At 38.0% G+C, this 27,876-nt stretch overlaps 3 protein-coding genes across 6 annotated transcripts in view; all 3 read left to right on the top strand.

The window, feature by feature from the left end:
• The window catches only part of LOC100701484 (zona pellucida sperm-binding protein 3), a 39,749-nt gene that overhangs the window by 8,478 nt on the left and 3,395 nt on the right, over positions 1–27,876 (top strand). The gene's annotated exons all lie outside the window — the stretch shown is intronic.
• LOC102082357 (uncharacterized) lies at positions 1,443–26,842 on the top strand. Of its 4 annotated transcripts, XR_003219959.1 has the most exons (3): positions 21,030–22,017; positions 25,055–25,817; positions 26,120–26,842. XR_003219959.1 is itself a non-coding variant. In XM_005457742.4 (2 exons), exon 2 carries the CDS (start codon positions 5,116–5,118, stop codon positions 6,052–6,054), a length of 939 nt encoding a protein of 312 aa, XP_005457799.1. In that variant the 5' UTR covers positions 1,443–1,700; position 5,115; the 3' UTR covers positions 6,055–7,212. The 4 variants fall into 4 exon arrangements, 1 of the variants encoding a protein (XP_005457799.1); XM_005457742.4 differs by lacking the exons at positions 21,030–22,017; positions 25,055–25,817; positions 26,120–26,842 and adding exons at positions 1,443–1,700; positions 5,115–7,212; XR_003219957.1 differs by lacking the exon at positions 21,030–22,017 and adding an exon at positions 1,449–1,700 and having other exon boundaries at positions 25,055–26,842.
• LOC109201944 (uncharacterized) lies at positions 5,128–16,012 on the top strand. Its single transcript, XM_025906959.1, has 3 exons — positions 5,128–5,219; positions 9,609–9,813; positions 13,532–16,012. Exons 2-3 carry the CDS (start codon positions 9,683–9,685, stop codon positions 14,373–14,375), a joined length of 975 nt encoding a protein of 324 aa, XP_025762744.1. The 5' UTR covers positions 5,128–5,219; positions 9,609–9,682; the 3' UTR covers positions 14,376–16,012.

Below are 27,876 nucleotides of genomic sequence, written 5' to 3'. Positions count from 1 at the left end.
TCAGCTTTTTTTTTAAAGAACAGCTGATTTACTGATTTATTTTTTTGGTTGACTACTGCAACGATATTTTTATTAGAGAGCATATCACTCTGATTCTTAGCTCACTGCACAGACTTCCAGTAAGATATATATATATATTTTTTAAACTTACTTCAGATAAATCACTGAGAAAGTTTGCGCCCTAAATTTATACCTGACATGTTTAATTAATATGAACCTGGCAAGTATCTGCAGTAGAGCCGCTCATCTTGTGGTGCCTTGATGTGAAAATAAAGAGGGCGATATGACATTTAGTAGCTCTGCTGCCCGCTGCTCAAACAAACTGTCTTAGATCGTCTCCAACTATATCTATTTCTATTTCAATAATCGTGTAAGTTTTTAAATTAACACCACATGGTCTCATATTTCATGCCTTTCCTTACAATGGGTTTATTCATCATATAGTCCATTTTGGGGAAATGTGCTTATTATCATCAGTCATCTTTGTGTCATTGGAACAGCAATAAATGAAGATTTCAGCATCATCTGCTTGACTCGTGCACATTCATCACTGAGCATCACTTTCATCCAAACATCCACAGTCAACAATGGTTCTCCTTTAGGAGTCTCTAAACTTGTTGTCTCGTCTTTAGATTTTCATTCGGATTATTATTTACATCAATTTCATTTATTACAGTTCTGTCACAACGCTGGCTCCTGTTTCTGCCTGTTTTATGCATTCATTTTCTATTGGGTGTTATGTTTGATGCCCCTAATCTACAGTAACTGTATAGCTTTACAGCTTGGAGATGTTTCATGAGGAATGCTGTAAAGCTTAGAGTTAGATGGCATTTGATCGTGTAACATTATTTTGTCAGTTTTAGATGCTGTGCTTCGTGACGCCCTGACTCTGAGCTCTTTGATGATTTTTTTTCCCATAATGTAAGTAAAGAGCAAACACCTTGAAAACAGACTTCTCCTCCAGTATGGTGTCACGCTCCAGTATTAAAAGTGTATTAATATAACTAAATAGAGAAGTACTGTAATCCTAAACAAAGTTCTACAGGGTCACTCACTGCTGAAGTGTTGACTTCTGACTCACTGGTCGAATGCACACATTCATTCATTTAAAGACTTTTATGCCAACATTTACATTGTTTTCTTTGTGTTTCACAGACTTTCAGTACAAATCAAATCAAAAATGAAACTCAATTTTAGTTACAGTTTGAGATAATGAAACTTAAAGTTTGAGTTGTAACACAATCACATCTTTCTACATGATCTCAAAGTTTTTATATGCTGACACTAACAATAGAACGCCTTTAAATAAGGAAACTTGAATGACCAAACAAATCATACAAGAAAACACTGCCACTGAATAAATGTGTACACTATTTGAAATTCATTTGTAACCAGCTCCTATATTACAGACGCAGCATCTCTGACCCTACAGTGGGGCAGACACGCCCATATTCAAACTTTGGGCATAAACTTGCTCATAAAATGATCAATAATTTGCTTTCACGTGACTGCTGAACTAGAAACCCTTAAATCCATGATGGTGTTGCTCTCTAATAGCCTCATCTAAATATCTGGATTGTCAACCTTCATCTTCGCCACTCGCGGAGCTTATTGCTCTGGTTTCATTTACCAGGAAATCAAAACTTAAAGTGAGTTACGACTGTCCTCACACTCACACAAACAACAGCAGACTTACAAAGGTAAGTTCTCTCATTTCCTCATGGATTCCTTTTCACTTACTTTCACTCACATGATTTTGCCCTAATGCAGAATTTATTCTATATTTAAAGATACAATGAAGTGGGTTTAACATGAATTGGATTACACTGCACTTAGACCGCCTTCTCTTAAATTACAAGCATACTCATTCACATGAAAAATGATCTATAAGTCTGTAGTCTTATTACAGTTTTGAAAAATGTCATGGTTTCACTTTCTGGCACAGGGAGAGGCGTGTATCATGACAGCTGTTTGTTGTCGTGCCGCACGCCCTGCTTTCGCTACTGGACTAGTTTTTGTGTTTTCAGCGTTTTGATTTCAGTTTTGATTTCGGTCCGGAGCCAGTGGACTATCAGTACCAACCTCGGTTAACACTGCTTAATTTAAATCATCGCTCCGTGGGATATTTTGGATTAAAGACGCTAGTGGCAAACTTGCTAGCGGGTCATCGGGGTAACGTTACGAGACCGTCTCCCAATATGGGCCAGAAGAAAGGACCGACAGCTGAGGATGGCGATGATATTAAGTCGCTGGAGTTTATGACAGAGGAGATTTCTACGGAGCCCCGCAAGGGACATGGGAGAAAAAAAATAAGATGAACTTTTGCGAGATCGCAAAACTTTTGCGAGATCAACTTTTAATAAACTTATAAGATAAACTTTTAATATATTTTCAGGCATGAATGTAGCTGTGTAACCTTCAAATATCTGATCGGTTTATCAAGACATATTTGCGCATATTTGCAAAGGTGCTCCGACGTTTTCGGAGACGTCTGTTACCCACCAGCTCGAAGCTAACGGGAGGTCGAGGCCCACTACAGCCGGGGGGGACACCGCACTCCCGGCACATCGTGCCTCGACCTCCTTGTTTTGTTTTGTTTTTAAACTTTATGAAGGAACAGTATGCAGAAAATGTATACAACTTTGAACAAAATTAACATATGCCAGGGGGTGTAATATAAAAAGTCAAATACATTCAAATAATTTGTAATTAAGATAGTAATAGTTTTCATAGCCGTTTTATTAAGTGATTCACGAATCAATTTTATGTAAGATACAGTATCATTATAGTAGTGTTTAAAATTAGGCTTTTGGCTACTGTATTTGCATTTGTGAAAATAAAAATTAGCTAAGATAACTAACAAGTTTATTATAAAGTAAACATCTTCTTTTCTTGCCTTAGAAAGAAACAAAATACAATATTTTCCCATTTCCCATTTCAAAGCTGTCCAGGAATGAATCCACTGAAGTCTTTCCAAAACGTTCTAGCTGGTGAATAGATCCAGAAGAGGTGCTGCACAGTCGCAGGATGGTTTCCACAAAATCCACAGTTCACATGTCCCTTTTGAACTTTATTTATAAATTTATAAGTGTTTAAGAATTCTGACTAAGACATAAGCTGCCCATTAGGATTAAACAACTGATTCACTAAAACAATCCTTTTCTCAACCCAACTAGAAAAAAAATAATGATTTATTTTTATGTACTATGTTCCTATTATTCCAAATTAAATACGTATGGGGTGTAAAGTTGTGTTTATATATAAGAGACCAAGCTTATTAACTTGTTCGTGAAACATCGAAAGGTTTTCTGGAAGCTTATCTATATTATAATCATAACCTAAGATAATACTTCAAACTTAGAGAAAACTTATTCCTTTTTTCAGGAATGAAAATCACATATTGGTTAATCCAGGTAAATGACATATCATCAGGAAATTTGTCTCTCCAAATATCAGTTACATTAAATTTATCCATAAATGTTTCCAATCTCAAATTATTCCTAACATGTTGTGCTGGGGGGAATCTATCTATAGTGTCATTTAGTGAAACAGTAAAATTTCCTCCAATTATAAATTTGAACTGGGATATTTAGAGAGCCAAAAACTAATCCTTGTATCTAAAGAGTCAATTAATCTATCATTTTCAGGTTTGGTATTATAGCCATATAAATTAACAGTTATGAAAATGGAGTGATTGTATTCTACTAAGAATCACAATCTGAATGTAGAACAATACCACCGAAGCTACCTTTGGGAGTTGTGACCCCAGCTGACCTCTCTGTGCCATGCGAATACCAAACATCGTTACGCCATTGAGACTTCCAGAAGTTTACATCAGCAGATACAGAATGGCTTTCTTGGAAAAAACAAAAATCACTTTTATATTTCTTAGCAAACAAAAATAAGGCTTTACGTTTACAAATCTGTCAAGTGTAAATACAAAACATTCACTGATTGTAATGATATTGACATGAAAATTGTCAAGAAGGTCATAGAAGGAACCGTAGAAACACTAACATACATCTGCAACTTATCATTTCAGACTGGAAAAGTTCTAAACAAAATGAAAATAGCTAAAGTTCTGCCGTTGGATAAAACTGGGGATAGACACCACTTCACTACCACAATTCTCCAAAAACCTAGAAAACCTGTTTAATAAACAATTAGACAAATTCTTATATAAATATAAATTACTCTCTGACAGTCAATATGGATTGAGATCGAAAAGATCTCTGGCATTAATTGAATCAATCGATAAGATTACAAATGCTATAGATCAGAAACAATATGCAGCTGGATTATTTCTCGATCTCAAGAAAGTATTCAACACAATCAATCATGACATATTAATTAATAAACTGGAACAGTATGGGATCAGGCGGGTTGCTCTGCACTGGGTGAAAAATTATTTAAGTGACAGGAAACAATTTGTGAAGCTGGGTGACTATTCCTTATCAGTCTTGCACATTGCATGTGGTGTTCCACAAGACTGTCCTGGGTCTAAAATTATTTATTATTTATATAAATGATATTTGTAATTTTTCTGATGTATTAAAATTAGTATTATTTGCAGACAACACATATTTTTTTTTTTTCTTCTGTGGGAAATCTAAAGGAGCTGCTGGATACAATTACATCAGAAATGTGTAAAATTAAAAACTGATTTGGAACAAACTATCACTAAATCTAAGTAAAAATAAAATAGTCTTATTTGGGAATTCCCAAATAAACGCAACACAAGTTTCTTGGTGTGATAATAGATGATTAAATGAGCTGGAAGGCGCATGTAAATCATACAGATAACAAAATTTCAAGAAGTATTCTAATTTTGAGTAAAGTAAAACACATTCTGGACCACAAATCACTCCACACATGTATGTATAAAATGTGTGTGTGTGTGTGTGTGTGTGTGTGTGTGTGTGTGTGGCTGAATGACTATCAAATTATAAACTAGGAGAACAGTTAAAGCTCTCTAATAATTAATAATCTATTAATCACATTATGCAGTCATCACATAATCATTTGATGCTTCACTGGTCAACAATCATGTAATGAATGTCAGAATATAAAGTATGCATGAACAATAAAAACAGTGACTTCTTAAATCTCTACAGGATGAAGATGTTTGGAAGAATGATGAGCTGCTGTGTGGCTCTCCTCCTGACCTTCAGCTCTGTGTCAGCTGTAAGACGAAAGCTCAACTCAATCACTGATCTGAGGTCAGTAGGCTTTGGCCAGTTTGTGCCTGTGCAGAGCCTCTGCTTGCTCCACTGGTTTGCCAATGAAATTGACATTGACATAAACGGTGACATAAGTCTGACCTTCGACCCAAATAGTTTTGATTATGGCTCACATCATTATCGTAACAATGAACGGCTGTTAGAACCACTGCCATGGCGATATCAGTACTACAGTCTTGGTAATATCCATCAGCAAGGATCGCTGCGGCTTCCACATCATGTCACTCACCTCCAATTAGAGCATGAGGACGGCAACAGAGCTCGGATTATAATCAGAGTCAGGGAGCAAAACACTGGATGGCGAACTTCACAGATAATAGACCGAGTCTATATCACACAGCATTATGAGACATCTGAACATCGAGGGACAGAGTATGATCCAGAACATACATATGAGATCACTACTGACCTCTTAAGAGCGATCAGTAAGTTTTCCATGGACAGTGATAACATCAATTTACTGATGTCTCTCAGAGACCACTTTAGAAGCAGCGCTGATAACTCCCAGCTATCGGAGATAAGAAACACGTGGGGCTACCTTGCTTTCCTTGGACTGCTGTTGTTTATTGTGATCCAGGAGAGCAATTCCTCTCACGAACACAACAACAGATGGCAGCCATCACAGAGAAGCAATGCACTAAGTGATACTGTGGTCAATATCACAGAGAGCAGGCAAAACAATGCTTTTGTCTCCCCAGAAAGCTCCAACTCTACTTTGCAGGACGACAACATCTGTGCTAGGCGTTTCTGTGTTGTGTTTGTTTTGTCTCTCATTGTTGTTCTTCTTTATTGGGTATTGTCACCTAAACATTAATTTAACTACAATCAGTTTCAACACACAGATTAAATAGAGCATTTTTATTACAGTGTACTGCCACTGACAGCAAAACCCTTGAGCAAACAGTGTTTCGCCATCAGTCTTCTTCCTGCAGTCTTGATACACTCCCTTTTTTCTTTTCCTCAGAAGCTCAGCCCCTAAACTCTTTTTCCTGACTTTTTCCCTGCATCACTGAAGACTGCAGTTGTCAATCCTTCTTGAAAAAACAGAGAAATTGGAAAATTTTTACACTATAATATTTGTTACCTTTATTATTGATTTCAAATCTTCCATTTATCCATAAGATTGTTGAAAAAGTAGTTTTTTAAAATTGTTTTTATTTTATTGTTTTTATTTTATTTTTATTTGTTTAATCTGTCTATGCTTCCGTTAATAAAGAATGGCTTATCATAACTATGCAGATGACACCCTGATTTAAGGCTGTAACTGAGTCAGCTTTTTTGAAAAGAAACTGCTAATTTATGGATTTGTTTCTTGTTTGACTGTTGTGATACTCTTTTCCCCAACTTTCTCCATTTCTATTTTAATAGTCACGTATTTTTTTTTATTTCACACTACATCATCTCATCATCATGACTTTCCTTAATAAGGGTTTATTCATAGTATAGTAAATAAACTCAGTCAGTTTGATCTCACATTGTGTGGGATAAAAAGAAAAACAAACTACAACCAGAAGACTAGAACTACTGGCATATTATTACGGACTCCATGTCCTGAGAATCAGGCAGCTACAACACTTTGGTACAACCATTGTACGCTTTGCCTCCATGTGTTTAATTTCACCTGCTGTGCTATATTTGTAGATCTTCCAAAATCCACCTGTAGACACAGTTGAAATTATTTTCACATCAATTAATGACAAACTTCAAACAGTGCACCGTGATGAGCTCAGAGTCTTCAGGGTTTCACTCCTGCACAGGTGTTAAATTTATTTTTAGGATGCAAGACAAGAGTAAAAACTGTCAGTGACCAACACATCTTCACCAGGAGCACTAAAATGATGTTTCCTAGCTTGAACTGAAAACCTTAAAGACTTAGATGCAAAACAAAACAAGAAGAGAAACAATGGTTTCTCTTTAGGACTTTGTGAACTTGTTTTCTACTCTTTAGCTTTTCATTTGATTCTTTTATCTACATGAATCTCATTTATTACACTTCTGTTGCTGCTTTCTTCATGTTCTATCTACCCACATGTATCCCAAACAACACAAATTTTAGAGTAACAAACATCTTGTGACACATCCTGTGTTGGATTTTCTTGTCGAAGGAATCATAATTTAACTGACAGATGTTTTGCTGACTCATGCTTATGTTCAATCACAATCAGGTTCAACTGCTTGTTAAGGTCTACAAATACTTTTTGCACATTTAGATGTTTGCAGGTGTTTATTTACATGTAAATTATATATATTTTCCTCTACGTGGTCTGGAAATAAAAATTCTGAACAAAACTTTGGATGAATTTGTGTGTAATTTATTTGCTACAAAGAAAAAGAGCTGGATGAACATCCGACTCTGTGGTGATGCCATCTTGTTTGCCAGTGGTTAGAATGATGGACAAAGGAGCTGTCCTCCAGACTCTGCTTCTTTACGGGCAGTGGTGTCACTGGTGACGTCTGAAACCTCGCTGGTTCAGAAAGTGGTCTGAGCATCGGTGTGATTTATGAACATGTATAAATTTGCGGGTTTGTGTTCGTGTTGGAGTTTCGTCTGTGACACAGAGGAGCTTTATTTTATGGAGCCAGCTGAAAGGAGAAGGGTTTCCCCCTGGGTGGAAACACTTTAAGTTGAATATTACACCTAATCTGCCTGTAAATAATGAAACATGTTACGACTAAAACATTCACAAGTTGGGTTTTTTGTTAAGTTAAATAAGAAAAAATTTAATACAATTTTAAGTAGTTATGGTGTGCCAATTAACTGGGGTACAACACATCACCTATGAGTGTCTGTGCTGTGGGATACTGGTGCACGCCTGCCTCCTCAGCATCATGTGAAAGACTTTCTCCAAAGCCAGAGAGGTTATTACCAAAAAGAAAACCTGACAGAGTCAAAGCACAAATATTATTTCTTAATAAATATTTTTTTAAAGTCACCAATAAAAGGCACAATCACTGTCCCATCTTTTGAAAACACCACAACAGGTTTAACATAAACTTCTCACGTCCTGTTGGATTTATTTAAACACTGACTGAAATCTTACTGACAGGTTTTTTGACATTGATGGAGCTCGACAGCCACGCAGCCGCACAGATGGTTGAAATGACAACAAAGGTTTTGACCAGCAGGGGGCGTTTGGATCCACATGCAGCCTCGAGAAGTGAAACTTACTTTGAACCAGCTGGACTGAAAGTTTTAAGGTTTCATGAGGCTTCATCTGCACACTTCTGACTCCTGATCCAGCATCGGTGCCCACATACTACTTCATTAAAAATCATGGGTTAGAGCAGCTCAGCATATAATATCAAATTATTTATTTACTCTGAACAGCCCCATAAACAATGCTTGCAGTTACAAACATTCAAGGTTATGTTGCTATTGTATTTGTCAAACTAGTCTCAGTTTGATTTAGGAAGGTTCCTAATGCTTGGCAGCAGGGCTGGACCTTCAGGGGTGGCACGTGCCATCCTAAAATAATCGCTCGGTTTTATTTCTTGTTGTCAGTAGCAACCGATGCCTATGACTGTGCCAGAGCACATCGTGAATCAACACCATGGGCATTTCAGATTTTACACAGGTGGTTGATTGTTACAGTCTGGAAATGGAATAAAGGAGAGTGTGATTAACCCTCTCATAATCACACGACCGATTTAAGATGATATGGCAACAAGTTGCAGCAGTTTCCTTTATTATCCCATTTATTAGAAGATAATCTGGAAAGTAGATGTGGGAATCACCAGACACCCCACAATACGACATCACAATACATCACTCATGATATGATTTTTATAGCAGGTAATTAAATGAATGAAAAGTTCCTGTTATTCACTTTGTTTATTACTTTGCAGTTTTGATGCCCACAGGTGAGGTCTTTATCAAATGCACATCTTTTTAAAACATATTTAAAAGGCAGAAATTCATGTCCTTCATATTTTCCATCCAGTGGGCTGTAGTGGAGTCCTAGCTGGGTTTTATATTTGACACACCTGATCTACAGTGACTGTAAAGTTTTACAGCTTGGAGATGTTTCATGTGAAATGTTGCAAAGCTTACGGTTAGAAGAGGTTTAATCCTGTAACATTATGTTGACAGTTTCAGATGCCGTGCTTTGACCCTGACTCTGGCCCCTTTGAAGATTTTGAACAGCAAGTAAACAAAGAGCAAATACCTGGAAAACGAACTCCTCCTCCCTTATGGTGTCAGTTTAAAGATGAATCAGTATAACAAAAGAAAAAACTATTTTAGTCCTTAATTAAGCTCTTTGGCATCACTCACTGCTAAACTGTCGACTTTGACTCTTTGGTCTAATGTAGACATACATTTAAATACATCTATGCCAAGATTTGCATTGTTTTCTTTGTGTCTCACAGATTTCTTAGAACAAACAAATGGAGTCAGTGGACCAGCTGGTGCGGACAAACCCAGTTTATTCAACCATGCTGACATGATTCAAAGAAGGCAGAAATACTGGTTGAACTGGCTGACCCCTGGCAGTGTTCCTCACAGCTGTCCAAGAACTTTCAAAACACAGAGACGTGCCGATCAAAGAAGTGTAGGTTCATTTTGGGCATTACAGTAAGTGTGTCACATGTTTTTTTTTTAATTAACTTTAGACAGGGAAAGTGCAGTGTATGACTAAGACTTCATGAAAGAGACAGGTGGAAGGCTCTTAAGTCAGTATCAGGTGCATGGTGGAGTGTGTAAAGTTCTGCCATTAAACATCTTAGTTTGATAAATGATGACATTAAAAAAAGATCTTTAGCTACACTGCATGCCGAACATCTAAAATGAACAAGTAAAGAAAAATGAAATAAACAGTGAGGATCGTGATGCTATATCGTTGTCATTTCCATAACAGCACCTCCTCCTGGTAGGGTTGCAGCAGTGGAAGCAGCTCCACGAGCTTTAAAACATCCTGGGTAAATATGTGCAGCCTTGGCTTTTTTGTACAAACATGAAATTTTGGCTAGTTTCACATAATGAAACTAAAAGTTTGAGTTGTAACACGATCGCATATTTCTACATATGAATGCTCTCAAAGTTTTTATTATATTATGGTAACTATAGAACATCTTTAAAAGATGAAAACTTGAATAATCAAACAAATCATACGAGGAAACACTTCCATTAAAAATGTGTGTTTACTATTTTAAATTCATTCATCAGCCAATACATTAAGGAGACAACTGCATCACTACCCTGCAGTCAGGCAGACACGTTGAACCCATGTTCAAACTTTGGACCTAAACCTGCTCATAAAATGATCAACAATTGGCTTTTATATGACTGCTAAACTAGAAACACTTAAATCCATGATGATGTTGCTCATTAATAGCCTCATCTAAATATCTGGATTATCACCCTTCATCTTCACACCTAGCAGAGCTTGTTGTTTTGGTTTCATTTACCAGGAAAGTATTAAATTCCGGTTCTTTGGATTCTCATGGCCAAGAAAGACACAGGGCTCAAAGTGGTCTTTTAACTCTAAAAAATGATCTTTATTTTACATATCCGGATATGGAGACCTGAACACACACACAAAACCCCAGGTCTGAAGCACAAACAGAAGCCTAGGTATTTATATACTTGCTCTACGTCACATACACTTTAAGTTTCGATCAAACAGCCTAGTTGGTTTCACTTTCTGGTCCTATGTCCGGCAAAAGCCTGCAGTTTCCTCTCAGCACTTTTTAGCACAGAGTGTACTCAGAGTTAAGCCTTTCTTATATAATGCAATATGATCAGCATATAAGCATTTAAGATTATAAATTTAAACCTCAACAAAAGCAAAGCATAAAGGGAGCTACGACTGTCCTCACACAAACAGCAGCAGCAGACTTACACACGTAAGTTCTCTCATTTCCTGGTGGATTCATTTTTACTCACTTTCGCTCACATGGCTTTACCATCGTCTCTAATGCAGCATTTATTCTACATTTAAAGATACAATGAAGTGGGTTTAACATGGAGTGGATTACACTGCACTTAGTCTGCCTTCTCTTTAAATTACAAGCATACTCATTCACATGAAAGATTATCTATAAGTCTGCAATATTACAGTTTTGAAAAAATGTAATCAGTTTAACTTTCTGACACAGGGAGAGGTGAGTATCATGAAGCCTGTGTCACACCTGACAACACAAATAAATAAATATATGGTTTAACAGAGGTTTAATGGATCAGTGGGGAAAATAAAAGGATGTTTCTCAATGCCTATAAAATATGCTTCACTTCTTTGTTAAAGAATTATTTAGTTTGCTTTGTTTAATTAATCTTCTGTAAACTGATTGTTGAGCGATCCTTCCCTGTTATTTATCTGAAGCTGACAGGAGGCTTCAGCCATCAAATCAAGTTACAGATACAAGTTATTAGTGTGATTTTCTCTCTTTATGTCACAAAGTTAAAGCTGTTTGAGAAAACAATATTTCTCACTAACAAGCTTCTCTGAACAATCTCTTAATTAAAAATGAACTCTAATATTAAAAAAGTAACTTTTGATTTCAGTTGAAGAAAGCAAAATTTTAAAATGCAATTCCAACCCATAATGATTGGCATTAACCAGAGAGGAGAAAAACAAGTCAAACCTGTTTCAGAGTTTGTGTGGCTGAATGACTATCAAATTATAAACTAGAAGAAAATTTGCAGCCGTCTTAATCATTAATAATCTGCTAATCATATTAATGATAATATGATTAGCAGATATGACATAATATGATTATAATCATAATCATATTATGCAGTGTGGGTATCAGGGAAATATTTTACTGCTGTTGTTCATGATCATCATCATTACCATTGCATTAATAATATAATCTACAGCATTGATATTGCATTCAGATGTTTAAACATACTGGCATTATATTAACCTTTATTACAGGTGCAGTGATAACCACTTTAAACTGTTGAGTTGAATTTATAATCTTAAATGCTTTTGAATGCTTTTTATAATCTTAAATGTTTACATGCTGATTATGTTGGTCTGTATGGGAGAGGCCCAGACTTCAGTGTGTGAAAGATTAGGTTGCAGGCTGACAGGAAACGTAGGCTTTTGCACAGTGTGCTTGTGAAAGTGAAACTAAAGCAGAGTCTAAGTGTAAGTTACTTTGAGGAGCTGTTGGATGATGCTATTTGAATAACCAGGTTATTCATTATTATCTTTTATTTGTCTATATCCTTCTTAGTAAGCTTTTAGTAGAGGTTCTCGATTAAAACATTTGTTCAACATCCATCCATCCATTCGCTTCCGCTTATCCTTTTCAGGGTCGCGGGGGGCGCTGGAGCCTATCCCAGCTGTCATAGGGCGAGAGGCGGGGTACACCCTGGACAGGTCGCCAGTCTGTCACAGGGCCAACACACAGGGACAGACAACCATTCGCACTCACATTCACTCGCACATTCACACCTAGTGGCAATTTGAATTATCCAATTAACCTATCCCCACAAGTTGCATGTCTTTGGACGGTGGGAGGAAGCCGGAGTATCCGGAGGGAACCCACGCAAACACGGGGAGAACATGCAAACTCCACACAGAAAGACCCCGGCCTGATGGTGGAATTGAACTCAGGACCTTCTTGCTGTGCGGCAACAGTGCTAACCACCGTGCCACCGTGCTGCCTTATTTGTCATATGTTCAACATATTACATATATATATAGTTTCAGTTAGGTTATTAGGTACATGAGAATTGGACTCTCATCTCACAAGACAGAGTTCGTGTGAAATCGAGACACACACACACACACACACACACAGGAGATAGACTCATTTATAGGTGAAAGTTTAATCATATTCTGCTTGTAACTGCAAATTGTGCAACAAAAGAACAGTTTGTTGCAGAACTCCACCTGATGTTCCAGACGATAAGCGGGCGTCCGGCAGCGACAGGAAGCACCTGGCGTGGAGACGGAGAAAATGTTCTTTTCTAACTCTGTTAAAAGTTGTCAACAGAACATTTGTGGTTTTAACTTATGCATGTATTGTATCGGATGACGTATGAGGGGGCATCAGAAAACCTACCCTGATGTTATAAAACCATTCCTGTGTAGTTTTGGGGCGGAGATCTACAGCTGATGTTGCAGTGTACATCTCCCCACGCTGCGTGTGTTCATTAAAATCAATTGTTTGACCTAACTCTTCTGGACCATCGTTGTTTTCTACTCCTCTTCAATATCGGACCCTTAACAGCAATCATGACATAATCATTAGATTCATCACTGGTGAAAAAACATGTAATGAATGTCAGAATATAAAGTATGTATGAACAATAAAAACAGTGACTTCTTAAATCTCTCCAGGATGAAGATGTTTGGAAGAATGATGAGCTGCTGTGTGGCTCTCCTCCTGACCTTCAGCTCTGTGTCAGCTGTAAGACGAGCGCTTGACTCAATCACTGATCTGAGGTCAGTAGGCTTTGGCCAGTCTGTGCCTGAGCACAGCCTCTGCTTGCTCCACTGGTTTGCCAATGAAATTGACATAAATGGTGACATAAGTCTGACCTTCGACCCAAATAGTTTTGATTATGGCTCACATCATTATCGCAACAATGAACAGCTGTTAGACCCTGTGCCGTGGGGATATCAGTACTACAGTCTTGGGAATATCCATCGACAAGGATCGTTGCGGCTTCCACATCATGTCATCCAATCAGAGCACGAGTATGGCAACAGGGCTCGGATCATAATCAGAGTCAGGGAGCAGAATGTGGGATGGCAAACTTCACGGATAATAGACCGAGTCTATATCACACAGCATTATGGTACATCTGAACATCGAGGGAGTGCGTATGATCCACAACATACATATCAGGTCACCACTAACCTGTTAACAGAGTTGAGAAGTTTTCCCTTGGACCGTAATAACATCAACTTACAGTCTCTCAGAGTATTCCAAGAGAACTATTCCTCTCAGGAATACAATAACAGACAGTCAGCAATAAGAAGCAATGCACAAAATGATGTTGTGATCAATTTCCCAGAGAGAAGTCAAAATGATGCTTTTGTCTTCCCAAAAAGGTACAACTCTAATTTGAATGTCACATCTCAGGATGACAACACTTGTGTTTATTCTTCCGTTTGTGCTGTCGTGATTGCTGCTTTACTCATTTTTGGTTTTCTATATCTGTCATACTCATCTAAATAGTAATTTAACTAAACTCAACATCAACACACAGATTAAAGAGCACATCTGTTTTGATGTATTGCCACTTACTGCAAAACCCTTGAGCAAACTGTGTTACATCGTTCATCTTCTTCTTCATGTCTTGTAATTTCCCTCACTTAGTCCTGAAGTCTTTTTCCTGGTATTTTCCCTGCATCACTGAAAACTTCAGTTATCAAGCCCCTCGTGAAAAAGAGTGAAATTGACATATATTTACATTATGACATAATATAATAATTATTGGCTTTATTATTGGTTTCAAATCTTCTGTTTATTCATACGATTGTTTAAAAAGTAGATTATAAACCAAATTAGTGACTACCTGATTATTAATAGCTACCATGGAATCTCCCAATCAGGCTTTCATCAATGTCACAGCACAGAAACTGCTCTCATTAACTGGAGATAAATTATCTGAATTTCAGGAGCAGGACCATGCCTCCAAACACGGCCTTTACGGGTCTTACCTATATGTGACCCCCCCTAGTTCTACAAGCTGTTCGTTCTCATTTTTGTGCCCAACCCTCCCTCCCCTTTTTTCAATTCTTTCACTTCTACACTTCTCCTTAGTACATGGGGATCTGCCAGGCCTGGGAGCCGCCGCCAGTCCCCATCGAGGCCTTCCTTAAACCGCAGCTCAATTCTTGATTAGGCCATTCTGATGCCTGATGTGAAAATAAAGAGGGTGATGTGACATTTAGTTTCTCTCCTGCCCACTGCTTGAACAAACTGCCTCAGACCTTCTCAAACTTTATACATTTCCATTTTAATAATAATGTTATTTTATTAAAATCACATCATCTTAAATTTTATGACATTTATGGGTATATTCAACATATAATGAATTTTCTGTGGGATAAAAAGAAAAACAAATTATAAAAACACTTACACGTAGGACTACTGGGATATTATTTTGACTCCATGTCCTGAGAATCAGGCAGCTACAACACTTTTGTGCAGCCAGATGAATAACAGTAGTTGTTACAGTGTACGCTTTGTTTCCATGTGTTTAATTTTACTTTGTGCTATTTGGATTTTTTGGTAAATGTTGCAAAATCTACTTGTCAAAGTCAAAATTATTTTCACATCAATAGATGACAAACTTCAAACAGTGCACCATGAAGGGCTCAGAGTCTTCAGGGTTTCACTCCTGCACAGGTGTTAAATTTATTTTTAGGATGCAAGACTAAAGTAAAAACTGTCAGCGATCAACACATCATCACCAGGAGCTGAAGAAGTCGTCAGCATATTACACTGAAATGGTGTTTGCTTGCTAGTTTGGACTGAAAACCCCAAAAAACTCAGATGGCTGGACCAAATTTTCCTATTAAAATTGAAATTATAAAAACATCAAAGGAGACCAAACAACAAGGAAAGTTTGATGTTTACTTTGAATAACAAGTTTATAAGTTCAATAAATTTACGACAGTTTTATAGAGCTGTTTACAAGACAACAGTTTGTGAATCACAGCAGTAACACGTCTCTATTGCCTAGCATTTTGATTACATAAAATGGTGCTGTTTATAATGTAGTGGCTCATTTTTGTCCAATGAGGAGAATGCACAATTACTCTGATGGATAAAGGACACATATGTTGATATTCATTCTGTAATCTTAAAAATGCTGTTCAATAAAATATATTTTCATGTGTGTGATGGTCATTTTGTGATGTTTTGTAACGGTCTTGACTAAAAGTTATATTTGATATATTAGTTTATGTTTTAAGTAATACTAATTGAGTTTCCTGGAGACCTGCTGACCTAAAACCAACACGATTCAGTTGATTCAAATCCATCTGGGACTGTCTGTTGCAGGTCTTTCATGTTTCACAACATAGTGTATAACAAACAGCAGAGACATGTGGCAGACAATGGGAGAAATAGTGGGACTCAAGTTATAATTAGAGTCAGTTTTCTGTGGAAGAAAATGACATGAGCTGACTGATGGAAGCAGTGCTGATGATTCCAGCTGAGGCAGATCAGAAACACATGGGGTGACCTTTCTTGTCTTTAACTGTTTTTCTTTATTGTTTCTGAGGAAAAGTATTCCTCTCACAAATGCAACAACAGACCTCAGCCAGCAGCAGGAAGGAGCACACAACGTCTTTTGTGGTCAGACTCTGAGCCCCTCTCAAATGACTGAACTCCTCTTCCTATCTCTAAGGGAGAGGCCAACCACCCTTCACAAAAAGCTTATTTCTGCAGTCTCGTTCTTTCGGTCACTATCCAAAGCTCGTGACCATAGGTTGAGGGTAGGGACGTAGATCAACTGGTAAATCTTCAGCTTTGCTTTGACGCTCAGCTCTGACAACCTCACATGTTATACTGATCCTGACTCAGGACAGAGGAGACTCTTCATTGATAGTTGTTGCATTGCTGACACCTGATGTCACGGTGCTGCGTCTGTGATGCAGGCTTTTGTGTTTATTGGTTAATTTATATTCCTGGATTATTGCCTTTCATGATTTTCTGCTTGTGTTTATTCTTAGTTCCTAGCACTTAGGTTTCTCTTACTTTGACTACCCCGCGTTCCACGTCTAGTCACTTTTGTCTTCCTGTTCCTTCTGTCTCCCCAGTCAGTCGTGTCTCTATTTCTCAGTGTCAAGTCCGCGTCTTTGTGACTGTCTCTTGCTTCCTGTTTTATTTTGATAGTCCTTGTTCTGTATGCAGTGTATCTAATTTTGCTTCCCGTTGTCTCGTTATGTTTGATTACTACCAGCTGTGCTATCCTGCTGTGTCTCATTCCCTCGTTACTCCCGCGCATATTTAAGCCCTGTGTTCGCCTTTGCCCACTCCCATGGGCTGTGTGTGTTTCTTCCTTGTCGCCCTCGCTCCTTGTCATGCTCCAGAGTCTGTGGACTCTGTTTATGTTTTAGGTTTTTAAATATTCTGTGGTTTTGTTTATTTTGGGTTATTTGTGATTATTCCAAGTGTTTAGTGTTCTCTGTGCCTCCCTTGTGTTTTGTCCAGTGGTTTTTGGTTCTATGGTAATGTTTTCTGGTTCACCACCTCCCATTCTCGTCTACTTCGAATCAGCTGTGCCTTCCTCCTTAGTGCCATTTCCTCGTTCCCCTCTGTGTGCATATATAGTGTGTGTTTGCCTGTGCTCGTTGTCAGTCCATCTGCGTTTCTTGGTGTTTTTTCGCGTCTCTCTGCTCATCATCCCGTGTTGTTATGGTTTCAGGTTTGTTCATTAGTTTTCCCAGTTGAGGTTTTTGGGTAGCTCCCCGTTCATTATTTCCTGTTTTTGCCACTGTGCCAGTGGTGGCACAGTAAATAAACACTCACTCGCACCACAGCCTTTGCCTGCATCTTGGGTCCTTTCTCACAGACACCCCACGGCCCCATGTGACACTCCTAGTTTAAAGTTTCTAGTTTCCCAGTGTTTTAGTTCCTTGTCCTTAGTTTCTAGTTCTCTGGCTTTTGATTTTTGTTTCTAGTATATTTTTTGCTACAGCACATTTAAAGCTGCCTCTTTAAGTTTTCCACATGTGTGTTGAGCATACTTGCTAACCTTGAGACCTCAGAATTAGGGAAACATTCAAAGGCGGGGGGGTATATATATATATATATATATATATATATATATATATATTTTTTTTTTTTTTTTCCAAAAATTTTTGCAGTGTTTATTTATCGGATAAAATAAGTTAAATGTCACCGTTATTATTGTCCGGCGGACCTGGGCCGGGTCCTCCGGGTAGACCAGAAGTGAGCAACTGTGAAATTGGACGGTCTAGCCTTCAGAATTACGTCACGAGCTCTCTCGGTGGAGTGAAACTCTGCCGTCTGTTCCTTGCTATCTAAAATATAACCGGACGCTGGCGTAAATTCTCGACCATCTCACACTTCTGTTTAATCAGTTTTCTGTTTGACGTTTATTCAGCTGTATTCATACTTTTATTTAATCTAATCTAATCTAATAACTTTAATCTAAGTAATATTATTATTATTATTGTTATTATTATTATTACTCAAAAACAAATAAAACACTGAAAAAAGCCAAACAATAACAAGTTTAAGTTATTTAACTTTAAGTTGTTTAAGTTATCATGTTTAACCTGAGTACCGAAAGACTGCGGGGGTTTGAAAACGATGTGCCGGGAGTTTGCTGTTCGCGCCGGCTCAGATATTTGAAGTTTACACAGCTACATTCTCACCTGAAAATATGTTAAAAGTTTATTTTGCGACCCAGAAAGAGTAATAAGAGTAATATTAAAACTACGTAGCTGCAGTAGTAATAGCCATTGTTGGAAACTGGAATTGGCTGGGCCAGTCTGGGATATGGTTTTTCAAATTTGTTGTCCGGGTGAAAAATCGGGAGAAATTCGGGAGAATGGTGGCTCCAGGAGATTTTCGGGAGGGGCACTGAAATTCGTGATTCTCCCGTAAAAATCGGGAGGGTTGGTATGTATGGTGTTGAGTCCTGCATTTGGGTCCTGTTGTGGAAGTTTTCCATTAAATAAAGCCTACAGACAAGCAGTGAGCGATAGCTAACATTCTTTAATCAAAACAAAGAACAGAAAACCAAGTTTGGAAGGGAGCATGCATGATTGCGGGGCAGACGGTCAGCAGAGTCTCTCTTTGAGCCTAGCATGGCTCTCAGGCTACGTCCACACATTACGTTTTCTCTCTGTTTTGTCCTACCGTCCACACTGAGACGGCGTTTTCCCCAAGTAAAAACGCAGCGTTTTGAAAACGGTCTCGAAAACGCATACATTTCAAAACGGAGCTGTCCCGTCGCAGTGTGGACACTCGAAAACGCAGACTTCGAAAACGATGACACATGTTGGTCATATGATGCAGTCATGTGACCACTTAAACCAAGATGGCGGACGGCATCGGACAGCAGTTGTTTTGTTTGCTCACAATTTTGGTAGTCGAGTCGTCTTGCATTTCACGCATGCGCGGAACTGCAACGTCAGCGTTTTTGGCCGTTTTAGTGTAGACGCGCAACTCTTTGAAACCAACTGAAAACACTAGTATGGACGTGGTGTCTTTTCAGACGAAAACACCATTTTTAAATCTATCCGGGCAAGTGTGGACGTAGCCTCAGTTAAATACCTTCTCTAGGAACAAAAGGCAGTACACAGCTGTTTCACACTTTAAGGTTCACACTACTTTGCTACCTCCCAGAGTCCTCGAAGAGACAAAGACTCTTCCTGTGGAGTTGTCTGCTTCCTCCCAACTTCCTTACCAGACCCCCACCATTTGTCTAACTGCATGAGTGTGAGACATGTTAAAATCCAGTGGCACCAAGGTATTATACAATAAAGTAATGTGAATAATACATAAATAAAAGAAATTCTTATACCGTCCACATCCTGCCTGCCACACAGCAGAACGTGACACCTGATGCATCATCAGTCCTGAGATACTACTTCATTGAAAACAATGGGCGAGGGCAGCCAGGTCCATAAACAAAGTCTGCAGGTAGATGCATCCAAGGTGACTTGTTTACATTTTTATTTTTACTTGTAGACCAGAAACCGCTAGAGAACATTTATCAGGGTTACTCTATATTATGTTACAAGGAACTGAAAAGTACAAGACTTCAGTGTCTCAGTAAGCAAAGTTGTTTTCAGAGCCTTTAAATATTTTACATATTCAAAAGCCTAATTTGGGAACAAACTAATGAAAGCAAAGTATACTGGTAAAAATCATCAGGAACAAGCTGTTGCACATAAATGAATATCCAAAGCAATTCTGATTGACTGCAAAGGCAAAAGTGACATTAATTTATACCGAGATTAGCCACTTTTTCCTTCTAACTTAAAAATTAAAAGAAATGGCACAACCACTAAAACCATTTTAAATGTTAATCAGATGTTATATCCCAATCTTCTACAAATTTCTGAACAAATGATTTTCAGAGCCTTTTCCCCCTCTCCTACCTGGCATGGTGAAGATTTAAAGGTGTTATGATCTGAATGAGTGTCTGGTGTTTTTCAGCTTGGTCCCTGTTTTCCTTTGTCCACCCATGAAGGTTCCACACCTGCATCTTCCACCTGTAATCCATCAACGGCAATCAGCAGGATGACATTTAAGACCAACTCAGCCTTCCGTTCATCACCAGTTCATCAGCTACCTCACGGTGGTAACAGGCCTTCATGCCTCATGAATCATCTGCTGGTCATTCCATGTACACCAGCAGCCCTGCTGTGATAATACAGGGCCCTGTGTAAAATACACACATACACCTCTAACTAACCAACCTCTCTGAGATTGATTTGAGGAGATGTATGTAATTGCTGGGAGATATGTCAAAATGCTCCCTAACTGCTAAAATTCTTTACCTTTTTGGTGGCTCCATGATGTGTTTACCATGTGCTGAGAATAGATTCCTTAATATAGATCAGATTTAAAGAGAATATAGTTTGGGATTGCTTGTAATATTACAATATGGCGGTTAATGGGTATACAAAATAGAAAATAGGCCTGGATTGGGAACAAAGAACTGGGGTGCAGGGCAGGAGGACAATCAACCCCCACCTCCAGGGCAGGAAGCAAGAGTTACTGAGGGTGAGGTGCAGACAAAGGGCAAACGGACACTACCTTAAAAGGAGATGGGGGTCAGGGTGTCAGCACCCTTGGCCACTGTACTAGTGTATTTCCATTGTGGGGGTGTTTTTCTGTAGGGGGAGGAGACCAGAGGTTATAACTGTAACTGTTGTGTGGAGTTCTTTAGATCAGCCTTTAGCATAGGACTGCATAGGAATGCAGTGTGCTGATCTCCAGGTGCATCTGTCAGAATAATGGGTAATAAAAGGATTGTGTAAAACATGGAAACATCTCAGCGTGATCTCTACCAGGACCAAAAGAATGGCAGAGACCGGCGTTGTCTCAACACATGTAGTTGCAAACTCGTGATGGTCATCATCAGAATCAGCTCAGATCCAGATCACGCAAAAAACTAATTTGCGTGTCTTTTCAACAGTTTACATAGAGAGGCACGTCACGTCATTTCAGAGAACAGGGCCTCGTGGATCCACTCCCACGTACTGGCCTCTCGGCCCCCAACAAAGACATAACACTGCTGGATTATTGTATAGCTTTTATATATGTGTAATAAAACTCTATGATGTTGACATAACACAGCTTTTGCAGGTGTTGTCCTCAATGTGGGACTGTTTTGGCTTCTGACTCATAGCTACTGTGTTTCAGCTACTGCTTTGCCTACATACATACAATACAAATGAAACATATTAAGAAAGTCACGTCCTCCTTCACATTTTCAAAAATTCTTAAAGCAAACGTATGGGCACTGTGGACCAGCTGGTGCAGGTAAATGCAGTTAATTCAACCCTGCTGATACAATTTACAGAAGGCTGAATTACTCCACTGCAATCTATCACCCTGTTGGGCAGACACGCCCATATTAACACTTTGGACCTAAACTTGCTCATAAAATGATCACCAATTGGCTTTTACATGACTTCTAAACTAGAAACACTTAACTCCATGATGATGTTGCTCATTGATAGCCTCATATAAATATCTGGATTATCACCCTTCATCTTCACACGTAGCAGAGCTTGTTGTTCTGGTTTCATTTACCAGGAAAGCAAAGCATAAAGGGAGCTACGACTGTCCTCACACAAACAGCAGCAGCAGACTTACACAGGTAAGTTCTCTCCTTTCCTGGTGGATTCATTTTTACTCACTTTCACTCACATGACTTTACCATCGTCTCTAATGCAGCATTTATTCTACATTTAAAGATACAATGAAGTGGGTTTAACATGTAGTGGATTACACTGCACTTAGTCTGCCTTCTCTTTGAAAGACGAGCATGCTCATTCACATGAAAAATGATCTATAAATCTGTAGTATTACAGTTTTGAAAAATGTAATCAGTTTAACTTTCTGACACAGGGAGAGGTGAGTATCATGAAACCTGTGTCACACCTGACAACACAAATAAATAAATATATGGTTTAACAGAGGTTTAAAGGATAATTGGGGAAAATAAAAGGATGTTTGCTAATGCCTATAAAATATGCTTCACTTCTTTGTTAAAGAATTATTTAATTTCCTTTGTTTAATTAATCTTCTGTAAACTGAGTGTTGAGCGATCCTTCCCTGTTTTTTATCTGAAGCTGACAGGAGGCTTCAGCCATCAAATCAAGTTACAGATACAAGTTATTAGTGTGATTTTCTCTCTTTATGTCAGAAAGTTAAAGCTGTTTGAGAAAACAACATTTCTTAATAAAAAGCCTCTCGTAACAATTACTCAAAAAACTAACTTTTGATTTCAGTTGAATATATATATATTGAGAATATAAATGATATTTGTAATTTATCTGATGTATTAAAATTAGTATTATTTGCAGACAACACAAATATATATATTTTTTTGTTCTGTGGGAAATCTAAAGGAGCTGCTGGATACAATTAGAAATGTGTAAAATTAAAAATTGGTTGGAACAAACTATCACTAAATCTAAGTAAAACTAAAATAGTCTTATTTGGGAATTCCCAAATAAACGCACAAGTGCAGATTCATGTAGATGGTGTGGAAATTGAAAGAGTTCTTGAACACACTCCAGGTGTTGTGCCAAAGTAGTTTCCCCCGGCAAAAATTACTTCCCCATCCACGAGAGCGCGCAAAGTAGGAGGAGCCACTTGCCCAGCTCCGTTCTGTACGCTACTTGTCACTGATCTGCAGTCGACGCAATAAAGAGTAAAAGCTGGAAAACGGCAGGCTCGATTAATTTAATATTAGTATCGTGACATTGTAATGTGCCGTGTGGAAGACAATTTACCTTAAACTGTACACTGAAATAACCTGCTGGGAATACTTTGTCTAGAAAAATACTTTGATACTATAATACTGTAAAACCAGACGCGATCATGGAAACACGTCGCTCTCCGGTGAATTTACACTCGGTTTACACTTTGTAGCGAAGCTATCACGAAGGAGTTTATTTGCAAAATCAATCACAGTATAACCAATAACTACAGTAACGTTGGAGAGGGTTTCTTCACAGCAAAAGTTATGGAGGGATACAGATTTTATCAGGCTGTGTGGCCTCGGCTGCCAAAATGTGTGTGCCCCCCCATCTGTAATCCATACTGGCTTTGCTATCACAAAGGGGTTATTTGCAAAATAAAAAACTGTATAACCAATAAGTACAGTAACTTTGGAGACGATTACTTCTTCACAGCAAAAGTTATGGAGGGGTACAAAATTTATCAGGCTGTGTGGCCTCGGCTGCCAAAATGTGTGCCCCCCCCCCATCTGTAATCCATATTGGCTTTGCTATCACAAAGGGTATATTTGCAAAATAAAAAACAGTATAAAATAAAAGTATAAAATAAAAAACAGTATAACCAATAAACTCTTTCGTGATAGCAACGCCAATGTGCATTATCACGAATCAATTTTATGTAAGATACAGTATCAATAGTAGTGTTTAAAATTAGTCTTTTGGATACTGTATTTGCATTTGTGAAAATAAAAATTAGCTAAGAGACAACTAATAAGTTTATTATGGCGACAACTGCGTCACTCACCCTGCAGACACGTCCATGTTTAAACTTTGGACCTAAACCTGCTCATAAAATCATCAATAATCCGCTATTACTTGACTGTTAAACTAGAAACACTTAAACCCATGATGGTGTTGCTCTTTAATACTCTCATCAAAATGGCTGGATTATCAAGCTTCATTTTATCAACTAGCAGAACTTGTTGGTGTGGTTCTATTTACAAGAAAAGCAAAGCATAAAGGGAGTTACGACGGTCCTCACACGAACAGCAGCAGCAGCAGCAGCAGACTTACACAGGTTCTCTCATTTTCTTTATTTTCACTCCCATGACTTTACCCTTTTTTCTAATGCTCCATTTATTCTACCAATATTTAAAGATACGATGAAATGGATTGTACTTAGTTTGCCTTCTCTTAAATTAGAAGCATACTCATTCAAGTGCATAATGACCTAGTTTTGATGTTGTTAGTTTAACTTTGTGACACATGGAGAAGTGAGTATCATAAAACCACCTGACAACATAAATAAATAAAATTATGGGTTAACAGAAGTCTAATTAATAAGTGGGAAAAAAAATAAAAAGATGAATGAAAAAGGACTCAAATCTTGTTTCAATTTGCTAATACCTATAAAATATGCCTCACTTTTTTGTTAAAGAATTTCTTGGTTTGCTTTGTTTAATTAATCCTCTGACAACTTATTGTTGAGCGATCCTTCCCTGTTTATCTGAAGCTGACAGGAGGCTTCAGCCAACAAACCAAGTTACAGATACAAGTTATTAGTGTGATTTTGTCTCTTTATGTCACAAAATTAAAGCTGTTTGAGAAAACAACTTTTCTTAATAAAAAGCTCTTAACAATTAATCAAAAAAGTAACTTTTGATTTCAGCTGAAGAAAACAAAATTTTAAAATACAATTCCAACCCATAATAGATGGTATAAACCAGAGAGGAGAAAAACAAGTAAAACCTGTTTCAGTGTTTGTGTGGCTGAATGACTATCAAATTATAAACTAGGAGAACAGTTAAAGCTGTCTTAATCATGATTATCCTATTAATCACAATATGCAGTCATCACATAATCGTTTCACTTGGTCAAAAACATGTAATGAATGTCAGAATATAAAGTATGCATGAACAATAAAAACAGTCACTTCTTAAATCTCTACAGGATGAAGATGTTTGGAAGAATGATGAGCTGCTGTGTGGCTCTCCTCCTGACCTTCAGCTCTGTGTCAGCTGTAAGAAAGCTCAACTCAATCACTGATCTGAGGTCAGTAGGCTCTGACATATCTTCCCAAGAGGACTGCCTCTGCTTCCTCCACTGGTTTGCCAACACAGTTGACATCAACACAAACGATGACATACGTCTGACCTTTAGCCCAACCCTTCGTGATTATGGCTCACATCATTATCGGAACGATGAACAGCTGTTAGAGCCACTGCCGGGGGGATATCAGTACTACAGTCTTGGTAATATCCATGGAGAAGGATCATTGCAACTTCCACCTCAGGTCATCCAATCGGAGCAAGATGACGGTAACAGGGCTCGGATCATAATCAGAGTCAGGGAGCAGAATGTGGGACGGCGAACTTCACGGATAATAGACCGAGTCTATATCACACAGCATTATGAGGCAGCTGAATGTCAAGGGAGCGCGTATGATCCAGAACATACATATGGGATCACTACTAGCCTCTTAAGAGCAATCAGGAGGTTTTCCATGGACAGTGATGACATCAATTTACTGATGTCTCTCAGAAACCGCTATAGAAGCGACGCTGATGACTTCCAGCTATCAGAGATAAGAAACGAGTGGGGTGACCTCGCTTGTCTTGGACTGTTGGTGTTTATTGTGATACAACACACGTCAGCATGATGTGCTCCGTAGCTCACAGAGTCGTCAAAACGATGCTTTTGCCTTTTCAGAAAGGTACTCGAATTTGGAGGACAAAACCTGTGTTTATTGTTTCATCTGTAGTGTTGTGCTTCTTGCTTCAGTCTTTTTTGGTCTTGTGTATCTGTCATACTCATCTAATTATTAAATCAACTAAATTCAATGTCAATGTAACTGGGCCATAAATTACATATTGTTACAATTACACAAAATGTGTTGCAGACCACAAATTTTATTTGCCAGTTTATACCTGACTTTTAGGACCTTCAAGCCTGTAGTTATGTTCTTTATCAGTTAGAGCCCCTCCTCATTGTTCTTCTTCTTTGGTGCAACCCTAGAAATACAGTGTACCCCTTTGGCCTCTCCCGTTTTCTACAATTCGCCTGTGAGAAAGGTTGGTGTCATTTCTTTCCAGACACTGTACAACACACATATAATGTATATTTATCCACCCTGATGTTTCTGATTGTGATTTTAGTTCAATTATTGTCATCATTGTGCCTGTTTTTGTTAGATGCTATAAATGTCTAGTATGTGTGTGCCACAAATGTGTTTTAGGCGCTGTTAACACTAGCATGAATATATAATATATATTATATATATACATATAATTCTGGCTAGCTTGTGTGGAAAATACATTATTAGATAAGAGGGCTTTTATTAGTAACATGTTAATCTATTAAAGCTATTGAACACGCCTTCAAAAAAAGCATTAAAAAAGCATTTTGCTTGTAACTTGTAGACGTGCCTGCTTAGCTACAGTTAAGTACAGGATGTGCTCCGGTCAGGTAGGAAAAGAATAGAACGACAGGAAATATCTGCAGTCTAAGATGACTGAAAATAGTTCTTTAATACATACAGATATAGGAAGTGTCTAAAGGTCACTAACTGTAATAGACGTATGATATGATATGATATGATATGTTTTTTGCTTACGCATTAAGAGGCTGAACCTGATATACAAAAACAGTCTGATGTGTTTTATAGTTGAGATCTATGCAGACGGTGACGTTGTGTACTTCTCCCACACGTGTGTTTAATACATCAGTTTTTTGACTCTACTTGGCTGGTGTATTGATGGTTTTGTTCTCAAACCCACATCAAAGAATCGTAACACTTGGAAGATGTGATGGGTTGAGCTAACCCTCTTCCCCACTGTTTGTATTTGGTCGTAGGAGCCTCAGCGGTCAAGTTATTTACTTGGAGGTCTTCCTTTCTTTTACCTTTCTTTGTCAGACACAACACACCAGTTACATCAACACACAGATTAAATTGAGCTTTTCTGTTTTGATGTATTGCCACTTACTGCAAAACGCTTAGTAAACTGTGTTACATCGTTCATCTTCTTCTTCATGTCCTGCCAGGGTTTTTTTCCCTTAGTCACTTAGCCCCTGCAGTCTTTTTCCTGGTATTTTCCCTGAATCACTGAAAACTTCGGTTATGAAGCTCCTTGTGAAAAAGAGAGAAATTGGCGTATTTTAACATTATAACACAGTATAATAATTATTGGCTTTATTATTGGTCTATTTATTCTTCAGATTGTTGAAAAAGTAGATATTAACCAAATTAGTGAGTACTTGAATATTAATAGCTACCATGAAATCTTCCAATCAGGCTTTCATCAATGTCACAGCACAGAAGCTGCTCTCATGAAAGCTGTGAAATTATATTTGGTATACTGGTATTGTTAGTTCATACCACAGTATTCAATACTGTTGATCATAATATGGCATTATTGGGTCTTACAGGAATCATTCTTAGACATAGAAGGTGGGGATTGTTTACATTTTGTATCTATTGACAAAGCTGATTTATGGATTTATGTATTGGTTGACTACTGCGATGCTTTTCTTGCAGTAGAGCGGGTCATGTTGTGTTAAAATCACAGCATCTCATATTTCGTGATATTTCCTAAAAAGTGTTTATTCATCACATGGTGAATTTTGTGTGGGATAAAAGAGAAACAAATTGCAACCACTTATACCTAAAACTGCAGGGGTATAGTAGGTATAAGTAATAAAAAGTAGTACAAACTGTCAGTAATCAACACATGATCACCAGGAGCTGAAGAAGTCGTCAGAATATTACAGTGAAG

Source organism: Oreochromis niloticus, linkage group LG4, assembly GCF_001858045.2.
Source record: "Oreochromis niloticus isolate F11D_XX linkage group LG4, O_niloticus_UMD_NMBU, whole genome shotgun sequence".
Taxonomy (NCBI): domain Eukaryota; kingdom Metazoa; phylum Chordata; class Actinopteri; order Cichliformes; family Cichlidae; genus Oreochromis; species Oreochromis niloticus.
The sequence above is the reverse complement of the archived record's forward strand: the minus strand, read 5'-3'. Positions and strand labels throughout refer to the sequence as shown.

What these genes read in the sequence shown, in the direction of transcription:
- LOC102082357 (XM_005457742.4), top strand. Translation starts at nt 5,116, where the DNA reads ATGAAGATGTTTGGAAGAATGATGAGCTGCTGTGTGGCTCTCCTCCTG.
- LOC109201944 (XM_025906959.1), top strand. Translation starts at nt 9,683, where the DNA reads ATGATTCAAAGAAGGCAGAAATACTGGTTGAACTGGCTGACCCCTGGC. An exon ending in GGTTCATTTTGGGCATTACA is followed by an intron (nt 9,814 to 13,531) that starts GTAAGTGTGTCA and finishes AAATCTCTCCAG; the next exon opens with GATGAAGATGTTTGGAAGAA.